The sequence below is a fragment of the Platalea leucorodia genome (genome assembly GCF_965183815.1).
Source record: "Platalea leucorodia genome assembly, chromosome: 3".
In the NCBI taxonomy this organism is placed as follows: Eukaryota; Metazoa; Chordata; class Aves; order Pelecaniformes; family Threskiornithidae; genus Platalea; species Platalea leucorodia.
Genome location: NC_138825.1, coordinates 26,732,535 through 26,752,118, shown reverse-complemented (window position 1 = coordinate 26,752,118; position 19,584 = coordinate 26,732,535). Strand labels below are relative to the sequence as shown.

At 46.3% G+C, this 19,584-nt stretch overlaps 1 protein-coding gene across 12 annotated transcripts in view; it reads right to left on the bottom strand.

Moving 5' to 3' along the window:
* SLC30A1 (solute carrier family 30 member 1) overlaps positions 1 to 2,917 on the bottom strand; it is a 36,277-nt gene extending 33,360 nt beyond the window's left edge. For all 12 annotated transcript variants that reach the window (XR_014227582.1, XR_014227583.1, XR_014227584.1 and 9 more), the window contains exon 1: positions 2,204 to 2,917. Coding sequence is in view for 1 of the 12 variants with exons in the window: in XM_082306067.1 (XP_082162193.1) it covers positions 2,204 to 2,834 (631 nt within the window). In the remaining 11 variants the exon portion in view is untranslated. The remainder of the gene's footprint in view (positions 1 to 2,203) is intronic.
* Between the last annotated feature and the right edge of the window lie 16,667 nt (positions 2,918 to 19,584).

The following is a 19,584-nucleotide window of genomic DNA, read 5'->3' as shown; positions in this document are numbered from 1 at the left end:
CATAACCTCGTGCATCACACTTCTGTCCTAAAGCTCCACATTTTCCACACAACTTCTAGGAGTTATGGAATATGGGAGCTGTAACTTTCCAGAGAAATCAAAAGATTAGAGGAAAATACCTCGGGTTACAGAGTTCAGACCTCAGGGTCCACGATGAGAGCAAAGAAAGAGGAACGCTCCGCTGCGTACCAAGTACTTGGAGCAAAGGAGATTTGAAAAGTCAGTAGACCTATCTATAAGGATGGATAACAGGAAACACGGTGCCAGAAAGCTCTTGAGATTTTTTTGATGGCAAATGGTTAAAACGTGTCCATTTGAAATATGCTCATTTAAATCTAGCTATAAACTGATTACTTCACATAAAGCATATGCACAATGATACCTGTGCAGGACTAGCCCCTAAGGCTATCACCAGCTTTCCACTTCCACCTTAGGAAACCAGGGTCTACCCCTCTTGGTAATTTCCAATGAAGGCACAGTACCACTCTCGGTCATCTCCCTAGTCTTCACCTACACATCTTACAGCTTCTCACAAGTCTCTGAGCACCCTTACCTGTAACATTTCCATGGGTAAACGATGAATAACTCCATCCATTACATAATGATGACAGGGCATAGAAGGAAACACAAACTTATTTCAAAGTTTCACTGTGACCAAAATTATGCCCCATTACCACCTAAATACCCACAACAAATTATTTGTTATTGCCAGAAGGACATCCATGAGAAATTCCAGACAAGTTAGCTCAAAACAGTATACACTTTAATCCATGCTATAAATTAATCTTTTCGTCTAGAACTAGTCCAAAACTTGGCTAAAAGCACAACTTAAGTTTCACCATGCAATAACAATTCACAAGCCAAGATATCTATTAGATTAACAGTTAAGGGAATTTTACATTGTTTGAAACTAATTATTAGGATACCTTTGTTGGAACTAAACCAACATTAAGAGCTTATTATGTGGTCAAGAAAATGGTGTAATATATTCACAGGCACTTTCCTACCCTCTTGCAAAACCTGTCTTTTCAAAACCAACATGGAGTCAAAGCACTATAGAAAAAGAGAGAGAGAGAGAGAGAGAGAGAGAGAGAAACTGCTAAGTTTCTCAAATGCATATTGAAACATTGAAAAAACGAAACTGTAGCAAAGTTCACTCTGCTCAATTAAAGGTCGGTTTAAGCTAAAACAGCAATCTCCTGATGTCACTCTGAAAACAGGAGGTGACCTGGGTGAAAAAAGGAGAGACATGGGTTCTGAAGAATGAAACCCCTTCCTCCTGGTAACAGGGATGCCATATGATTAAAGTAGAAAAGTGGCAATTACGCACCTTTCACTCTGCTAGCACGAAGTACTTGGCTTCGACCAAGTGACTTCAAAATAAACTACCCAGGTTTCTGGATCCATTAAAAAAAAAAAAACCAACCCAAGAAATTCCCTCCCACAAAACAGACACTTTGATCACAATTGGGAAGGGAAGATTTTAAATTTATCTCTATGTGCAAGTGAGTGGGAAGGTGCATGCTTTAGAAAGGTAAAGAAAACTAATTCAAAGAAACCACACACGTACTCTGAAACCAGGGAGCTCCACATTCAGTGCCTACTGCATGACTTCCACAGTTCTGATTGGTAACTTCCAAGGTTTCTTCCTATTAATACGTATGTCATGGAGGAGTACAACATTATTGCAACGGAATATACTTTAGTATGTTACGTTCAGATTGAGATTAGCTTCTCGGGTAGCTGATAACTGACCCAATGGAGAGATCCAGCTGTCAGGACCAAGGTGTTGAGCTGCGCTCTATTTGATGTGCAGCCAGTTCAGATGGCATTAGGGCCACGTCTTGTGACAACTTGTGTCGCTAGGCAAAAAACACTTGTCATGTGCTTTCTCTACCAGCACCAACTTTTTCCAAGGCAAACTGCTTTACCCTAAGACTCTTTCATGCTCTGACCTGTCTGCAAGAAAAACACACAACTCGGGGCGCTCCTTTTAGCACTTGAAGGAAAGGTGTGAGGTAGAGGTGCAACAGCCGTGTGCCCGAGAGCACCGCTAAAAACATTTCTTGCCTCTTCCCCAGGAGGAAGGACGGGTGGTCCCCACGAAGCCTGCACCAGGCGGGACCAGGATGCCCACCGTCCCACTCAGGGAAGGGACCCCTCTGGCTTTCCTGGCACGGGACAGAGGCGCTGCAGGGCTTACCTAGCTTCTCCTGGCTGACTCCATTGGAGCTGCTGCAGTTCTCCACCAAGGTGCTGGTCTCCTCCCGGTGCAGCGCAGCCTCCCCGTCCCCAGGTTGCTGCTCGGTCTTGGGGCCGCTGCGGGCGTGCTGCCTGCTGCTGTGCGAGTGCCCGTGGCCGTGCGAATGGCCGTGGCCCCCGACACCGTGGTGGTTGAAGAGGCAGAGCCCCAGCAGGTTGATGATGAGTCCCGCCACCCCCACGCCGATGACCACCAGCGGCTGCTGGATCTCGTGGGGCTCGGTGAAGCGCTCGATGGCCTCCAGCAGGATGGTGAAGCAGAGGGCGGTGAGGAAGACGGCGTTGACGAGGGCGCCCATCACCTCGGCCCGCACCCACCCGAAGGTGTTCTTCTTGGTGGCCCGGGTGCGCTGGGCGAAGCGCACGGCCACCAGCGCCACGACCAGGGCCATGACATCGGAGAGCATGTGGAAGGAGTCGGAGAGCATGGCCAGCGACGACGTGACCCGGCTCACCACCACCTCCACCACGAAGAAGAGGAAGGTGAGCGCCAGCATGCACAGCAGCCGCGCCCGCCGGTTCTGCCACCACCGCGGCCCGCCCGGCCCCTTCGCCGCCATCCCCCCGCACATCGCGCCGGGGCAGCGGCGGCTGCCGGCCCGGCCCGGCGGAGGCGTGAGAGGAGCGGCCGGCGGTCGGCGCAGCGAGCGGCCCGCGGGCGCGGCGGAGCCCCGAGGGCGAGCGCGGCCCCTTCCCCGCCGCCGGCGGCCCGGCCACCGCCGCTCCCTCGGCAGGCGCTGGGCGAGCAAACTTTGCACCCGAGCCCCCTCACTCTTTCCACACGGAACCCGAGCCGGCACGGCCACGCCCCCCCGCCCGCGCCCCATTGGCCGCCGCCCCCCCGCCCGCCGGCGCCCGCCCGCCCCCGCCCCCCGCCTCCCTCGCCATTGGCCCGCGCGCCCTCGCGACAGGCGGCCCCGCCCCCCTAGTGCCGCCCCTTGGCCGCCACCGCCCCGCCCCGCCGGGCCGGGCCGGAGGAGGGGGGCGGGGCCGCGGCTGACGTTCCGGGAGCGACGACTTCGATTGGCTGAGCCCGCCGGCTTTCCCCCACCTCCCCCGCCCGCCGCCCCGCAAGCTCCGCCCCGCGGCGAGCGGGACTCGTGCAAAAGGTGCGCTTCACACGGCCCCGGCCCGGCGCGCGCTCGGGGGCGGGGCTCCCCCTGCGGGCCGGGCCGGGGCGGGGCGGGAGGGGGGCCCGCTCCGCGCTGGGGGGTCGCGCGGGGTTGGAGGGGGGGCTTTGTGACGTGCGGCGGGGGCCGTTAGGGTCAGCACCGGCCGCCTCCTGAGGGGCCTGGGCCCGGCTGACGGCCGCCGGTCGCGGCGCAGGGCCCTGCCGTCAGCGGCCGGGGCGGGAGCGGCGGGGGCCCGTGCAGCCGCCCCCGGCCGGCCGGCGCGGCAGGAGGTGAGCCCCGGGAGTCGGCCAGCGCCGGCGAGCTCACCGCGGGGGTCTGCGCCGCCGGCAACCGCGGGGCGCCGGGTGGGTGTGGGGGGGAAAGCCCGCGCCGGCAGCGCGAAACCCGGGTGTCGGGGAGGTGCCCGAGGAGGGCCCGCGGCGGGGGCCTGGCCGCTGGCCCCTCGCCCCCGGGCAGCCTTCCCCCGGCCCAGGCCGTCCGCCCCCCCGCCTCTGCCCGTGCTGAAGCCCTGGCTGTTACTGGAGGTGTTGGGTGCCTCTTGGGCTGCAAACACGATCAGGAGCCCCGCCGGCTTGCAGCTCCCGAAGCGTCAGGCACGGCCTTGCCCAGCCACGGCCCCTCCGCCGCTGCCTGCTTGGAGCGTGGGAAGGAACCAGCCACCAGCCCGCAAACTGCACGCACTCGGCTCCCGTCCCCAGCTGTCAAATCAACGGGCCCTTTTCCAGCTACCACACACGCCGCAACACATCCCAACAGCTATTTCTTACTGCCTTTCTAGCTCCTCGTTTTGTTTGAGGCTTGGCCTTTTTGCAGGGGGATTTCTATTTAATTTTTCTCCCCCTTGTGCCACAGAGGGTAGTAGGATGAATGATGAGGCAATAACAACTGATGAGCAGTCATTCACGGTTTAAAAATTTGGAGAGACGAAGAAAGTAATTTTGTTTGAGGAAGTTTTGAAAAGCTGTAATATCACAAAAATGTATAAATGGTAAAAAATCATTCCCTAGATGCAATTAGTTTTATAAAACTTCTTATAGTTAAAAAAGGAAAGAAAAGGGAAAGTAAATATTGTGAGACACGTAGAAAAATCACCAAAAAAAACCCAAAAAATTTCAAAAAGGCAGAGCTGACCTCTTTCTTTGTCTGCTGTGTTCCAGGGAGCCAACAAACATGGCAGTGAGAGAGCGAGCATCCAAGAATATTCTATGAGTGGAAAATGGAGAGAGAGGAAACAAATAGCCATAGCTATTTGTAGCTTTAGAGGTGTAGCTGCGTGTATGAACATATAGAGGCAGTAAGAAAAGTGGTGCCTTGAAAAGGAAGATCTAGCAAGAACGTAAAAGGCTGTTGCTATACTTGGAGATTCCAAAGGGATCATGATTCAGGGTTCCTGACAGCTGGAGTTGGACAGCTAGTCTCATTTCATTAGTAAAATGGCAGAAGGTGTTCATGCTTCCACAAGAAGATTTATCAATAAGCATAACTGAGACCGGTAGTTCAGGACAGGCTTCCCCTAAGCTCAGCAGAGTCCCAGCGAGTCCACATCTGTCTACCACGTTGCTCTAACCTGTGCATGCCATCTCCTCTTCTTCATTTATGCTGTAGTGTTATGCTCGTTACATTATAGACATGGCTTGGGCACCACAGGCACTGCTGCACTGACCTGTGACCCTGAAGCTGGTTTTCCGTGAGATTGTTCGTATGTCAAAATCTAGGTCTGCTATGTTTTTAGTTTAGCGGCAGGAACCCATATGGAATGCTTTAATGACCATCATAAAGAGTACTGTAAGAGAGCCGGTAATTAGATTGCTATAACATTCTCCTCATCTACTTGGCTTCCCATATGCCGTAATATCATTTAATAAGATGTTGTAAATAGTTAGGAAGCTGACCAGCAATTATACTGAAACGGAACATGCCCGTGTCCTCTCCCCCTCACCCCCACACAAGGCCATTAGTTAATAAGGAAGAATTACCCAAATTTAGGATATATGGGTCAAAGAAACTGGTACAGCTCAAACCTTTTTTAACTCTTGCAGGTGGGGCAGGTTATCATTTTACAGCGATTGGTGTTAATCCAATGGAATTTAGCTAGGAAGGAAGGGAGTTTAATGTCTCTCATTGGCTGGACTGCAGGAATTACTGAAACTGAGTGTTAGTTGGTTGCCCCCATGATGTCATAGTTTTCTTGATTAAAAGTACTCAGTCCCCTCCTGAGTGAAATAAACAGGATATCAGTATCAGTACCACCCTTACGAATAAAACTTAATCGGCATTGAACATAAACTGTGTCAAGAGCTTTGACTGACTTACAGGAGGGGAGTTACAGCTTTTTGGCTTCTTTCTTGATATGGAAACAATGTCTAGATCAATTTGTGATCCTTTTAACATTTCTTCACCATGAGACCTCCTCATCTGCTCACGGGTACCATACAACTGATCAGTTTGCTGCTGTCTCCCCCTTACAGGATGGCATGTTCTTGACCCTGCCCTTGTCCAGGGATAGCTTTTGTTCCTACTACACGAGGCTGAATACTGAATTCCCCTTGGGGCCAAAAGCCACGGACCATGTACCTCAGGGGAGTGGGAGGGCATGGTTTCTTCCCAGGCGGGAAGTAATAATGGCTCCTCAGGCCTTCTGCTGCTCCCCGGTGAATAGGGCTGGGCGTATAGTTTTGTCCTACAGCATCCAGCAGTCACCGTTGTCTTCATTGGCTTCAAATACAGGGACTTGGATGAACAATCCCCTGTGGCAGCCCAGTCCCGCTGCCGGACGTGTCCAGCAGCTGGACCACACAAGAGTTCACGTCGCTACCTCTTCCCCAGACTCTTTCTCATAAACCAGTGTGCTCGACACTGCTGTTCCCAGGCTTTTCTATTGTATTAGCATACATTGGCATCCAAGAGGAACCGGGATAGTTCCTAAATTTAGGTCTGTTCATCTGGCAACATTATAAATTTTAAGATTAATGGGAAGGTGGCTGATAAAGGTACTTAATGAGGCCATAATTGATGTGTTACAGGAGAACATTTTGTTCCTGCGTATGCTTCTGAGGAGAATACTATGTCTTCAAAGTAGGGAGAACTCTGGGGTTTTTGTTGGTTTTTTTTTAGGCTTCCAGGCATTGTTCATGACTCACCCAATTCTTTCTCGGCTCAGCTTCCGGCCCGCACATGTGGAAGGACCTGTCTCCAAATCTGTTTACTTACTGTAAATGCTCCATGTTCTGAGGGGAGAAGTAACTCTGAATCTCTGGTATGCAGCTTCATACCACCCCAGAACTGGGTGACAAGATAGGGAAAGGCTAAACGGAAAGCTGCTGCTTGTCGCCTGTTCTGAGGTAAAATGTTTTGCACTGAGTGCTGCTGAGCTCTCTTAAGTCAGCTGAGCACTGTGGGAAGAATAGGACTTTGGTTGGGAGATTCACTATTACTCAGCATGTTTGCTGAGTAAATAAAGTCACTGCTTTTTCCTTTGCATTCTGCACAAGTTTGCAAGTGGTGAGAGCTCAGCCATGGAGGGCTCTTCATCGCTCTGTGCCTTTCCACTTGGAAAAGGTGAAACCCTGTCTATAAACTGCTAATGCAGTCCCATATTACAGAGCACACCGCCTGCTTTTAACACCTAACTTGTTCCCTTTTTGTGCAGTCATCAGACCTGTCTGCTTTTAATAAAGGCTTGTGGGACTCCGGCAAACATGACTCCATCTGTCTGTTCCACTTCAAGGCTGTCAGTGTTCATTTTAGGCTGCGTTTCTTGCAGGCGGTGTCTCTCTCTGTTAGCTGTCCTTACAAGGTTTCTTCGAATTAGATCCAGTCAGCAACACCAAAACGAACAGAAGCATTCACTGTCCAGCTACCTACATAAACAAGTTTGTTCCTTGTGATGAAAAACAATACAAATGAAAAGTGAGTGTTACTGTTCGCATAGCTCTACGTCAAATTCACTGTTATATCCTGATTCAGGAAAGCAGCTTTATCAAGGAAAGGACTTAAACATGTGTTTGCAGTTAATTAAAAGGCCTTCTTTGAACAGAGGCGAGTTAAGCATGTGCTTACACGCTTTTGCGTGTGACCTGTGAAGAAAGACTGTAGCTGTAATTGGCATTAAGATAGGAAATGAAGAATATCTTGCTCTATAAAGAGATTTTTTTCTTCTACCTGGTTACTGTGTCTGTGAAATCTGGGCTCTTTGGAAGTCAGTGGCAGAACTCCAGACAAGTTGAAGGGGTCAGTATATAATCCGCTATACTTCTTCTGAACCTTGCAAAGCAGATGAAAAAAACCAATGCTTTCCCTTTCAAAATCTTTTCTCCCCCATAAAGAAATGACTGTTTTAAAAGTATGCCTTTCTTATGTCCAGTTTTGATCTTTCCTTTCTAGGTTAGTTATTTTGCTTTCTTACTATCAAGCCATTCATTTGATCCAATGACATTTGGCAGCCTGCAACTGCTTCATAACTTCTGGCACAATTAACTGCACAGCCAACCTATAACCGAACATGCATTTTTTTTCGGTGGACTTAGGAGCATTTCCTGGCTGCTTCGGTCACCACTTTGTCTGATTATGGTGCAACTAGTATTTTCTTAAAATTCACAGGTAAGCAGGCAAAATAGTTGCTCTAATCAGCTGTGAAGTTAATACTAATAAGGTATTAGTTAGAGCTAATACCTTATTCATCCAATGCTCAAGTGGTTCCTACTGGAAAAATCACCACCATATTAACCATTAAAGGAAAAAAGTCGGAAAAAAATGTGGTGTTATTCACTTTTGCACACAGTGCAGCTCTCTGGTGGAAAAATAGTACAATGATTCAACAGGGATGGGAAAATTCTGTAAATAGGGAATTCATGGAATGAACAAATGTCTTTGCAGTGGATTGGTTGGTAACATTTTTAATTATTACTGAAATAAATTATCCTTCATATGGCATTTTTAATAAACCATGTTGTTAAGCTCTGCCTTTTATTATCTTTAGAAAGAACATGAGATGACGAGCTCCAATCTAAGCCAATCCTCTTGGACCCGTGGCAATGAGTGTCAATGAATCAATGGGTACTTGCTGAGCACAGACACTGGGAGAGATGTAGGCTAGTCGCTGCGGTGCCTGCTCCACCTACCTACAATATCAGGCCCTGTCAGAGAACTTTAAATATTTTCTGGCATCAAAGTTGGTTATTCGGGGGCAGGGATTTCCACTGTCACTATAAGATGCTGGATTTCATTGGGTTAGGATTTCTAAAGGTCTCTTGCTGGAAGAAGGTCACTCAGGTCCTTCGAGGTAAGTGCCTAGAAGTCCCTACAAGAGCAGCTAATACTGTAGGGAAATCATAAACATGCATGTTCTGGCATTTGAAAAGTCAGTTCAAAACTAGTTCAACAAGTCCAGCTTTGAGTCGTGTGAGGCTGCAAAACTCTGTGCAATGCTGCCAAAGAAGAAATGCCCTTTGGTGGCACATTTTGCCCTGATAGATGGGGCCGCGCTGGTACCCCGCTGTATCTCCTGGGAGCTCAGTGACATCAAGGCCACACTGCAAAGATCTGATTTCAGTCCTGGGGACTGAACTAGGCAATGTGAGAACTTAGTACAAGAACAGTATTGGCTCAGAGGAGGAAGATCCCCAGGCGAATTGGAATGAAAGCCATCACGCTGGCTGTGTATATACAGAACGTACAGGGTGGTTCCTGGAACAGCCATGAGCACAGGATATGGCACATCCTATCGTTTCTGCTCTGCAAGGCAGGCCCGCCTGCAGCATGGCAAACAGCCTGGTGGCACAGGACTAGCGGGGCATGCTCGGGCACGGGGGCCGCTGTGCAACACGCGTTCACCGGCTCCCACTGACAGGTCTGATCTGGAAGGCAGCCTCAGGCTCATCCTCAGCAGGCAACCCAGGTACACCTCGTCCACCCACACGTCTCTGCTGCTCTTGCTGCCACAACACACATCAGGCAAGAATTGCATCCATCTGTCTTGGTGGCACAAAGTCTTTCTCATGTAAAGTCCTTCAAGTGGCTGAGCTCTAGCATGCTCATCATTTCACCATTTATGTATTAGATATTAATTGTACCAGCTTGAGATGGATGACTTTCCCTTTATTACACAAATGGGTATATCTGTGTAAAAATGGTGTAAAAACAGCATTAATTTTGCTGCTTGAAGTGCTTTCATTAGATCCCATTTAGATCTGTAGGTGCTGTTCATCAGCCATTAGCCAAGCTCATGACAAAGACTGCCCTTTCTAAGCAGCAGATATTTAGAAAGAAGCCATTCTAGCAAATGATGTCATATAATCAATGCCATCTACTAAAAGCAAGTTTGCACCCCCTATAAGCGTTTTCTGCCGATAACCATTTTGAGACCTGTTTGAAAAGCATCTTTGCCCAGAGCAGAAGTAACATTTTTTCAGCCCTGATCATTTAACATCGCCTCTCGCCAGGGCTGATGCTGTGATTTGGAACATGCTGCGATCCCGACTCTGAGACCTGCTGGACACTGCTCCTTTCCCCAGGCACCAAACGTGGCCTTCACATAAGGATGGAGACATGAAGGTCTGTGCTATCAGAGGTCTCATCACCTCTTTTTTTTTCAAGGATCAATTGTATTTGATGTTTGCCAAATCATATCCCAAGACAGTACAGTAAGCATAAACATGTTAACTTTATGTTCTGTAACTAAATCTGTTCATTTCCAGAACTGCCTTCCACGGAGGCTGTTTTGTGGTCAGCTTAAGCCAGTCCAAATAAAAGCTCGTGCCAAAAAGGGTAGTCACATTCTCCCTTCAGAAATGACATTCCTGCCCCCAGCCAGGCCTCAGATCTAGCAATTAAGGCATGTGATGCCATGAGGGACATCAGGTCTGCCTGCCAGTGCAACCAAAACCAAATTCGTTTTCTTCAGCATTAGTTTTCAGCCAGTTCAGCAAGTTAATCCTATTTACCTAGGGCTGCAGGACTGCTAGAGCTGACACATAGGACCACGTGATTTGGGCAGGGAAAAGTGTGTGACCATATACTGGCAACAGCCCATAGCTGCTGATGCCGATCATGAAACCACAGCCTCAACTGGACAATAAAGGAGGGATTCATGCCTGGGAATTGGTAGCTGACACACAAACATCTTCAGATCACGAGTCTCCCTTTAGAGTCAGCGGAGATCTAATCAATCAGCTTTGTCAGTAGAGCCTGCAATGTGGTTTATCTCCTCCTACAGTAGTATGTACTTGATTAGATGAATCCCGTCCTTTGAGTGCCCATTTCTGTCGTTGACTATAAAGCCTGGTGTAAACAGCTCAGAGATTAGGCCAATGGCTAATGAGGTGACTCCTGCCCCCAAGTGTCAGTTCTGCCGATTATAAGACAAGGGTTTTTCTTATTCGTACATTAAAGCATGAGTTGAGTTCTTTAATGCCACAAACTGAATAATGTCAGAAAGAAGAGTAGAATCCAGTGGCCTGTCCTGCTAATACTAATGCTTATACCAGTGTGCTAGAAATGTGATGTTCAAAGCTGTGTCTCTAAGCTAAAATTCACAGGCAGAGAGGAGGTGTTTTGATTTAATCAGTCCTGGGCAGCCAACAGTTCTCTCAGAAGCAAACGGGAGTCGTGGCTGCTTTTGGAAAGCAGGTCATTTATGTAGGTAATTAAGCATGGAGGAGCCTCACTTCAGGCATGAGGTTTCAAAAAACCCTTCATCTAAATCTTACAAGCTAATTCTATGCAGTTCATTATGAGTGACTATTCACATAGCGAAATAGCAACTCTGAACATTACTTCTTGAAAGCTTTCTTTGTGTTGACCTGCTTTATATCTAGACAGATGTTTCTGTCTTAATGTTTGAAAAAACAGAAGTTCATATCAGCATGGGTGGATTAAATGATGTAGCACAGTAGCAGCAGAGCCAATGGAGGGAACCCATTTCTACCACTGCTAAGATGACAAAGCAACTATTAAATACAGCAGTTACGCTGGCTGTCCCAGGAATGACTCGTCCATCAAGTTTCCAAGTAATCTGTTTGTGAAATACATGCTCCATCTCCCTTATTGACTAACAATGTATATTATCTGGTTAGTTAACAGTGGGGATAAAGGTCTTTTTCCTGCTATATGTCAAGCTCTTGTGCAAAAAGCTGCAGTAAAACTGTGTATAACCTTAGGATCATGAACAGTGCTAACTGAAGTTCGAGGAATATGCTTATCCAGTTTTTTGTTAGCTGCATATAATAGACATACTTTGTGCCTTTGCTAATTAGATAAACCAGAGCCTGTCTGTTTCTTGGAAATTTCCCTATAGGAAGGTATTCTCCTTGTAAAAAAGGGAGTATGTAAATAAGCAAAATATGTGCTTATTTGATGAGCAGCATCACAGCACACCAGTGTTGTTAATGCACTGGTATGTGCATTTTATATCACTGTAGTGATATAAAATCACTATAAGCACTATCAAAATACATATATAGAGACACTAACTGTTAAAAATCAATGAATTAGTAGATCTTTTTCAAGCTGGTCTTCAGAGCTTCTGCACTTGTTAATAGTGATAGCCAACACATTTATGTCTAATCCTAAGTGGGAAAAATGTTTCCCACGTGCTATTTCAGATTCATGGAGACTTGATTGCAGCCTATAAGTGCACAGAAAGGCAGCCGATAGTGTTTGTGTGTTCACGTTTCCCCGAGGAGCCTTAACAGGCTGGGATCACATAGTCCCCCGTGGGAGGCAGCCGTACCAGTGGATTGCCCTCCAGGACACTCAGTGTGGGTGAAGAAGGAATCGGGTGTGCACGTGCGTGGCCCTTCCTGAAATGTTCGGTATGGCAGCACGCAGGCAGCGCGTAGGCTGGGAAGTGTTGCGGGAGGGAGAGGAGGAGCTGCTTGATCTCTGTCATTATAATTCACCATGGTCTTATGTGATGCTTTCCTGGCATTGACTCTGGCCTGATCTAGCAGTCGGGGCAGCTGGAGCAGTCTGGCAGTGCTGCATGGCCCAGCGCTTCCCACCGGGGCATGTAGCAGGACTGAGGCTTCTCTTTATTGAGGTGATTCATGCTAGCCCCACATACCATAGTGTCCTCCTGACCTCCTTAGTCTCACTCTCACCCCCTGTAACTGTGTCACACAGCCTGTTTGTGCTGGTCGGGATGGTAACACAGGTCCCTGCACATGGACATCCCTCTCTGGCAGCCAAAACCCAACAGTTTGCACGCCACCTAATCCAGCCACAGGTAAAAATGTGAATGTTGATCCCATACCACGTTCAGCCTATGAAAAGCCTCCTTGGGGTTGCCCAAAAGGCAGGGCCACCGGCAGCGAAGGGGGCTGCAAGCAGTGCTGAGTCCCGGGCCCCAGCCAGGCGCTCAGCCTTCAATGCTCCCTGCCCCGGGCAGAGCGCAACCGGCTACAGAGCTTGAAGCTCAGTGCCGTGTCCTCTGACTGACGTGCCCCAGTGTAACCCCAAACTTGGAGGCAGCAGAGTTTCATGTTTCTGTATTATCTGCTCCACCCAGCAAGGGAACCCTGCACGGATCTGTCCCTCTGGGCCGCCGGGATAGCACATGTGCTCGGGGACCCTCCCGCCCGCAGCAAGCTGACAGGAGCAGCAGTGCTGTGACTGACTTCTTATACTCACTCCTGTACAGCTGTTTATCTGGGAGAGATGGAGCCTTTAGAGGGGAATGGTTGCCTCCAGCTTTTCCTTTCAAGACTGCCTGCGTAGCCTTTGGGTGTGCCGGAGTGCCATGATCTGCAAAGTCTGCACACAGCCTGCTGAAGCCACCGAGGTGGCAAAGCAGCTAATAATTAAACCTGCTTTTTCAGTTTTACTGCTGGAGAAATGCTTCTGTAGCAAAGCACTAAGGAGAATACAATGTTCCTTTACATCAAAAGAATATCCAGATACCCAAGGTAAATACAGGCCTGCATTTAGCATGCTAATTTCTGTGGTGCTATCTACTTCCCTGACAGTTTCAGTGAGATCAGTGGGTTCTTCAGCTGTCTTAAAAATTCTCAGGGCTGTTGCTTTTAAAGTGAAAAAGGGAAGTAGTTGCATTTCCAAGATGGTCTCAGTTTGGGAAATTTCAATGCCCGCAACTGTAGCATAAAATGTACACAGGCATCTATTTGCACACAATTCTGGCAATTACAAATGTCATCTTCCCTCTCATCCTCTGTTAGAGGTATCCGTTTAGTGCACACATATGTGCACACACAGAATAGATGCAGTTCAGGAGGAAGGTTAAGAACAAGGATTCTTGCTTTCCTAAGTCCTGGGAAGACACTGTTGGCTGCCTGGTGCTGGAGACTAGTAGAGTGGTCAAACAAACAGTGTAATATCCTGGGCTTTATTTGTTCCAGTAAAAAGAAAAAAAAAACAGTGTGACTGAAAAATACAAAGGAAATGGAGCAGACAGACAAGATGGAGCAAAGACAGCAAGAGGGGAAAAAATCAAAAGCAAATAATAGGGCAGACTTAGTTAGTTTTACTAAATCCAAAGTTCTTGCTTCCTCACTTGCCAGTCTCACTTGATTGTTGGACAGTGGGGGCAGTTTCTACAGGTTTCTCTTTAGCTAAAATGACTTATTAATAAGATGTATTATTTGTCATAGGCATAAAGGTATCGCTTTATAAGAACATTCTTCTTCAGGAAGTAATAAAACACTTGCTCAGTTTAAAGTCTGTCCTCAAGTGTTTTTGCTGGATGGGTGTTATACTCATGTGGCTTTATTCCACTGAATCATCCCCAGAGAGAGCAGAAATGAGGGATGGTGGGGAAAGAGGTTTGGAAACAAATAAACACTCTAAATCAAAAAGGCAGGACTTTGTATGCAGCCCAGGCCACAATAGCATCAATGGCTCCCACAGGGCCAGGATTCCTCCTGCATTTACAATAGAAGAACAAAGCCTAATAATCTTGCCCTAGCTTTGCATACTTCAGCAACTTTCCTCAGTCGTTTGCAAACCTCTCAGTTCATCAGTGTCTGACATATGGCAGATGTCTTCCAGAGCTGCTGAGCACCCACACTGTCATCCTGCTGATGTCACCCAGGCCTGAAACACAAAAGACTTGTCAAGGGGGGAGTTGCTCAGCATTTATCTGGGGCTTTTAGTAAGACAGTTCTTATTGGGATATATTTTGCCAAAAAGGACAAGTTTCTTTGGGAATCCCCGGTCCTTCACAGATGCTGGAAGGTGGAAGAAAAATTTACTGATAATCTCAAGGACAAGTTTGCAAGTTATTGCTCAAAGGTTGATCATTAGGAGCTGTCACATTGATATGACTTTAAACCCTGACTCAGAGATTCCCACATCAAAGACTCCTGCCTAAAATGTGTAGTGTCTTCTTGAAATCTAGTCAGCAGTGATGGAAAGGTTTCAGGTCATGGGGAAGCCATCTCATTCCCCAGTATCCGAGCCCTGCAGTCTGGCTTTCCCCTGGCTGCCAGTGTCTTCTGGCAAGAGCAGCCACAATCACTCAGGTCCAGGTATTGGGAATGTTTCAGAAGTAGATAAATAAAACATTAATGAGGATCAATATGAGAGAAAATCTGGAAGTAATATGCTGCAAAGAGATGACCCTAAAACAACAACTGAAGGGGTCAGTGGACTTTTCATTATGATATTTGGCCCAAATTTTGCAAAAAAGTTTCCCCATAACTCACAGAGGAAGAAGTGATCGTGAAATGGGTCCTAAACGAGCCTTCTCATTTATATCATGTACCTTGCAAAAGCAATTACACAGAAATCCTTTGCTTCCAACAATGCTGAATTAGGGTTAATGTTTCTACCATCCCAGACAAATGACAATGAAACCCCAAGTAGCTGTAAATAAACTGCTGCTGTTTAAACAGCCACTCTCACTCCCATGCCAAAGGAGGATTAGCTCAGACGAAATAAAAAAGGGGAAAAGATATCAAATATTATCATTTGATACCTCCTCAGTAATCCATATAAAATTACCTAAAATTATTCTTCCTCTTTTTTGAAGAAGTAACCACTTCCTAAAAGAAATAAGCAAGAGTGATCCTAATCTGAGCAACCGCGATGAGAAAGCAGAGCACCGAGTGCATACAGAGACAGCCTCACCCTGTTAATTCAGAGTGAACTTCCTCTCCTGTGAAGGGAGGAAACCAGGCTACTGGGCTGTCAATCAGAAGGCTGATATTAAATTAATTCATAAATTAGAAGGGTAGATGTTGCTACAGAGAGATTTCTGGTTTACCTAGTAGTCTGCATTGGTGTGTTGTGAAGGACCCAATAGTTGTGCAAAGACAGTATATCAGCATGGGTTTGTTTCTACTAGCTACATGCTTAAAATAAGCCAAAAACCTCGCTGCCAGGTAATGCAAGTCCTTAGAATAACTCCCAGGTTGAGAAATGTCTCGTATTCTTCTAATGCATTTATTCTTATTTATTATTTACCAAGGGCAGGAAGGGACCTCGCCGGTAATCAGGGGTCTTAAATGTGTTGCATGCGGTTAGGGACATGCGATGCTGAGACTGGGTACACAGCCTGTTTCTCAGCACTGCTGAGGCTGAAACAGGACAGAATGACTTACAGCATGATAAGTTGTTCCCCAGGCATTAAAGTGAGCAGCTACCATTCTTCCAGGCCGAGTCACCAGAGAGAAGGAACCTGGCAGTGGGGGAAGAGGATAACCGTTTTGTGTTTGGTTACTAAAAAGAAGAGTAGAAGACAATTCCATGTTTGCATATGCTGAAAGCTGCCCTTACCATTGCAAAGATTTGATTTTATTCAGTGTTTTTCTTGTTGATCCTTCTGATTTTCTGTAAGAGAACAATTGGTGATCTTACTGTAGGATCAGTAAAAAATATTTGGTCACAGCCCTGTACTGTGGGATACTGGATTAGGACTAAAGCTGACAGCGTCTTTGATAGTACATGTTTGGATGGTAATAACAATAATAAATGCATGCAAAACATACACAATTTTTCTCCAACTTTGTACCATTGCCAATTAGTTACATACAGTATATCTTTACATGTTCACTAATAACTCCAAAGCTATGAAGAGTTAAATAGCATTATTCAGCATGTACAGATCTCAAAGTGCTTCACCACAGCATAGTAATTCTTCAATCCCACTTTATAAAGGTGATTTTTTTTTTTTTTTTTTGGAGAAAGTTGGCTGTTTGCCCAAGCTGAAGTTGTGGAGAAACAGCTTGGTAAGGGGTGTAGGGGCAAGACCTGGAGCAAGCCTTTAGAAACAACTCCCATTTCTGACAGGAAGTTTTGCACGCTACTGAGGCAATGCAGATATGGCAGGCCACTAGCAAACATTGCAAATCACTGCAATAATGCTGAGCTTAGAATTGACCTCTGTAGCAAGTGCTATTTCACTTCCAGAAAGTGGCTTTGAAGATGGAATCTAAACTGTAAAAAAAATAGGGTTGAAAAAGCAAGTGACCATTAGAACATCTGGTCAATTTGAGCCAGGCTCTAGGATTTTATGTAAGAAGTTACTGCAGAGCCAGATTTAAAAACAAAACTCATGGTTACTGCCTGGCACAAACCCAAGGCTGAGTTCCCTGGCTGGATTTTGCCATTCAGTTGAGCTCATTCCCTGGAGCACAAGCAGAGGACCACGCTTCCAAGGCTGTGATTAACTCACTGCTTCTTGCCAACACTTAACTATCTGGTTTGCACCCACAGCCATGCCAGCAGCAAGTGCAAATTAGCAGCAGTTACAAGATGAGTCTGCCATGGATTCTTAGCCAGAATGTGAGACGGCAAAATGAAACGGGGAAAGAGGTTAAAAACAAGCACAAGTGAAGACTGTGGTTGTTCATGTACAAATTCCATTCCAAGCCTCTGAAACAAGGTTTCCAGGGCTCTGCTGAGAGAAAATCCCTGAACTTAGGCAATGCAGGGTCTAGTTTTCAGTCCTTTACTTAATACCAGTGACTAGAAAATATAATTTCATGCCCTTTCCCCTTTTGTAACATATGGAGTTCTACTGAATGTGGACAGAGGTGAGGTCCCCCTGTAGCCTCCAGTTTCATCTTGAGACCTCAAGCACTGAGACAGGAATTTGGCTTTGAAGAGTGGGAAACGTAGAGCAGGGAATCATTGCATCTTACACAGAGATTCAGTGACACATTCTTGTTTGCTTACCTGTATTCATCCCACTGCTGATCTGTGCCCATCACATTGCTGAAACTGACTGAACTAAAATTGCTGAAAAATGATCTTACACCTGATGAGAGTGAGGCCCCAGCCTGCCTTACAGGCAGATGGATCCCTTTGAGTGCATCACACAGCAGCAGTTCTCTGGTCACACTTGGCCTTCTAGAAACCGGCACAATGGTGACAAGATGTTCCTAGCTTTCAGTTCACCTGGGGAGAAATATTTAAAATGTGCCCTAAAGGTAAGTCTGTAATAATTCTCATAAAAATATGTTATTTTTCAAATCAACTGAATACTTCCTTGATATCATTTTCTGTAATGCTAATACTTCCTCCTGCTTTTAGTTGCAACCACGAAGTACTTATAATCCAGTACAAGATAATTACGTGGCTCATTGCCATAAGAGGTATTTGCTTCACCTCCCAGGAAATCATTGTCTGTCATGATCTGCCATTTGCCCTGATGGCTTTGTTTATGTTATCATCCAGGTCTCAGAAAGTCCATATTATCTTTCCCTAGTGGCATCTAAAGATTGATTAGTAGTAGTCAGAAAAGACTTTACATGGCAATTAGCGCTCAAGTCGGTCAGTGACTTTAACACTTGCATTTGTCAGGAAGGATTTTCTAAACTTCCTGGATGACCTAAATAGCCATCTAGCTCTGGGGTCACTGGCGCATTCCCTGATGGTCTAGGAAGAGCTAAGAGGTCAGGCAGATAATATTGCTTCTAGTTGCAATTGGATGATAAAACGCATTATGAGAGAAAAAAGTGCATTCACTGTTCCCTAATACTACAACTCCAGAGAGGTCTGTGTGATACCCAAGCTTGCCAGAGGGCTATTGATGCGAATTCTTGTCAAGGAAAGTCCGATTTGGTAGAAGTCGAGATCGAGAGCTCTACCTAAAGTGGCTTATCTTCACTTCTGTTGAGGAAGATGGATTGTTTGTTCCTGCTGTGCCTTTGGCAATGCTCTTCCTGCCCAAATAGTGAACAAGTGTAAGTATTTACAAATGTCTAGTATGTCTAATGCTAATGAAGTTGAAGTCCAGCCAAGGGTTCACTGAATCTGAAGGAAAGCTTGTCATTGGCTTTACTGGGCTTCTGTTGTGTCCTTGGGCCTTCGACTGACACAAACATGTGCAAAAATTTGTATTATGCATAAGCTTGCTTCTGCTGACCTTACAAGAGCAGGACCTGCTGAAAGAGCTGATTAATCAATCAGTAAAAAAGTATTTAGCAGCTATCTTTGCAAATAAAAGTTTTTCACATTAGTATGAATAATGGGAAAAGAATTACTAGCTCTAGCCAAGTATTGAAGCACCTGCTGAGTAACTGCCATATTCCTTATAAATCTGCATGTTGCATTTATTTTACCACAAAAAAACTACATATGAAAGTTGACAGTGGAAGCTGCATTATTGGTTATTACTTGCTGCATGTCATGTCCAAGTCAGAGTTTCAGTTGCCAAGGAAGGAGACATCGTAACGCATTGAGACCAAGAATGTATTCACAGTAGAGAACAATGCAGTAGTCACTGGGCCCGTAAATTACCTCTGCTCGAACCAGGTAGCCCAGCAACAAGCACCATCCATCAGTCAAAAATGAAACCAGTCAAAAATGAAAGTTAATTAGCCAAAAGTTTTCGTAAGTATGTTATGCTTTCTTACCAAGAAAGAGCCTACATTGAAAAATAAGACTCTCTGGAGCTACCTAATTCTAGGTATCTATCTCTGTAGCCTTTCTTTTCCCTTTATACCATAAAACTCTGGCATGAGTCCATTTTGTAACATAGATAGGATTTTTTTCCAACAAAGCCTCATCCTTTCATGGCAGCTGAGCCTCAGAAGTGCACTTTGCCTTCAAAATAATATGTCAGATAAAGGCGCTGTTGCCTCTAGTATAGTAACTTCTCAGCATTGCTGATCTGGCTGAAAGCAAGATTAAATGGAAAAGCCAGTATAACAATATGTGGCGTTACGCTATCAGTCTGTGGAGCTTTTTAAAGTTGTAAAGATTAATATTTAACTTTCAGCTAACTTTTAAG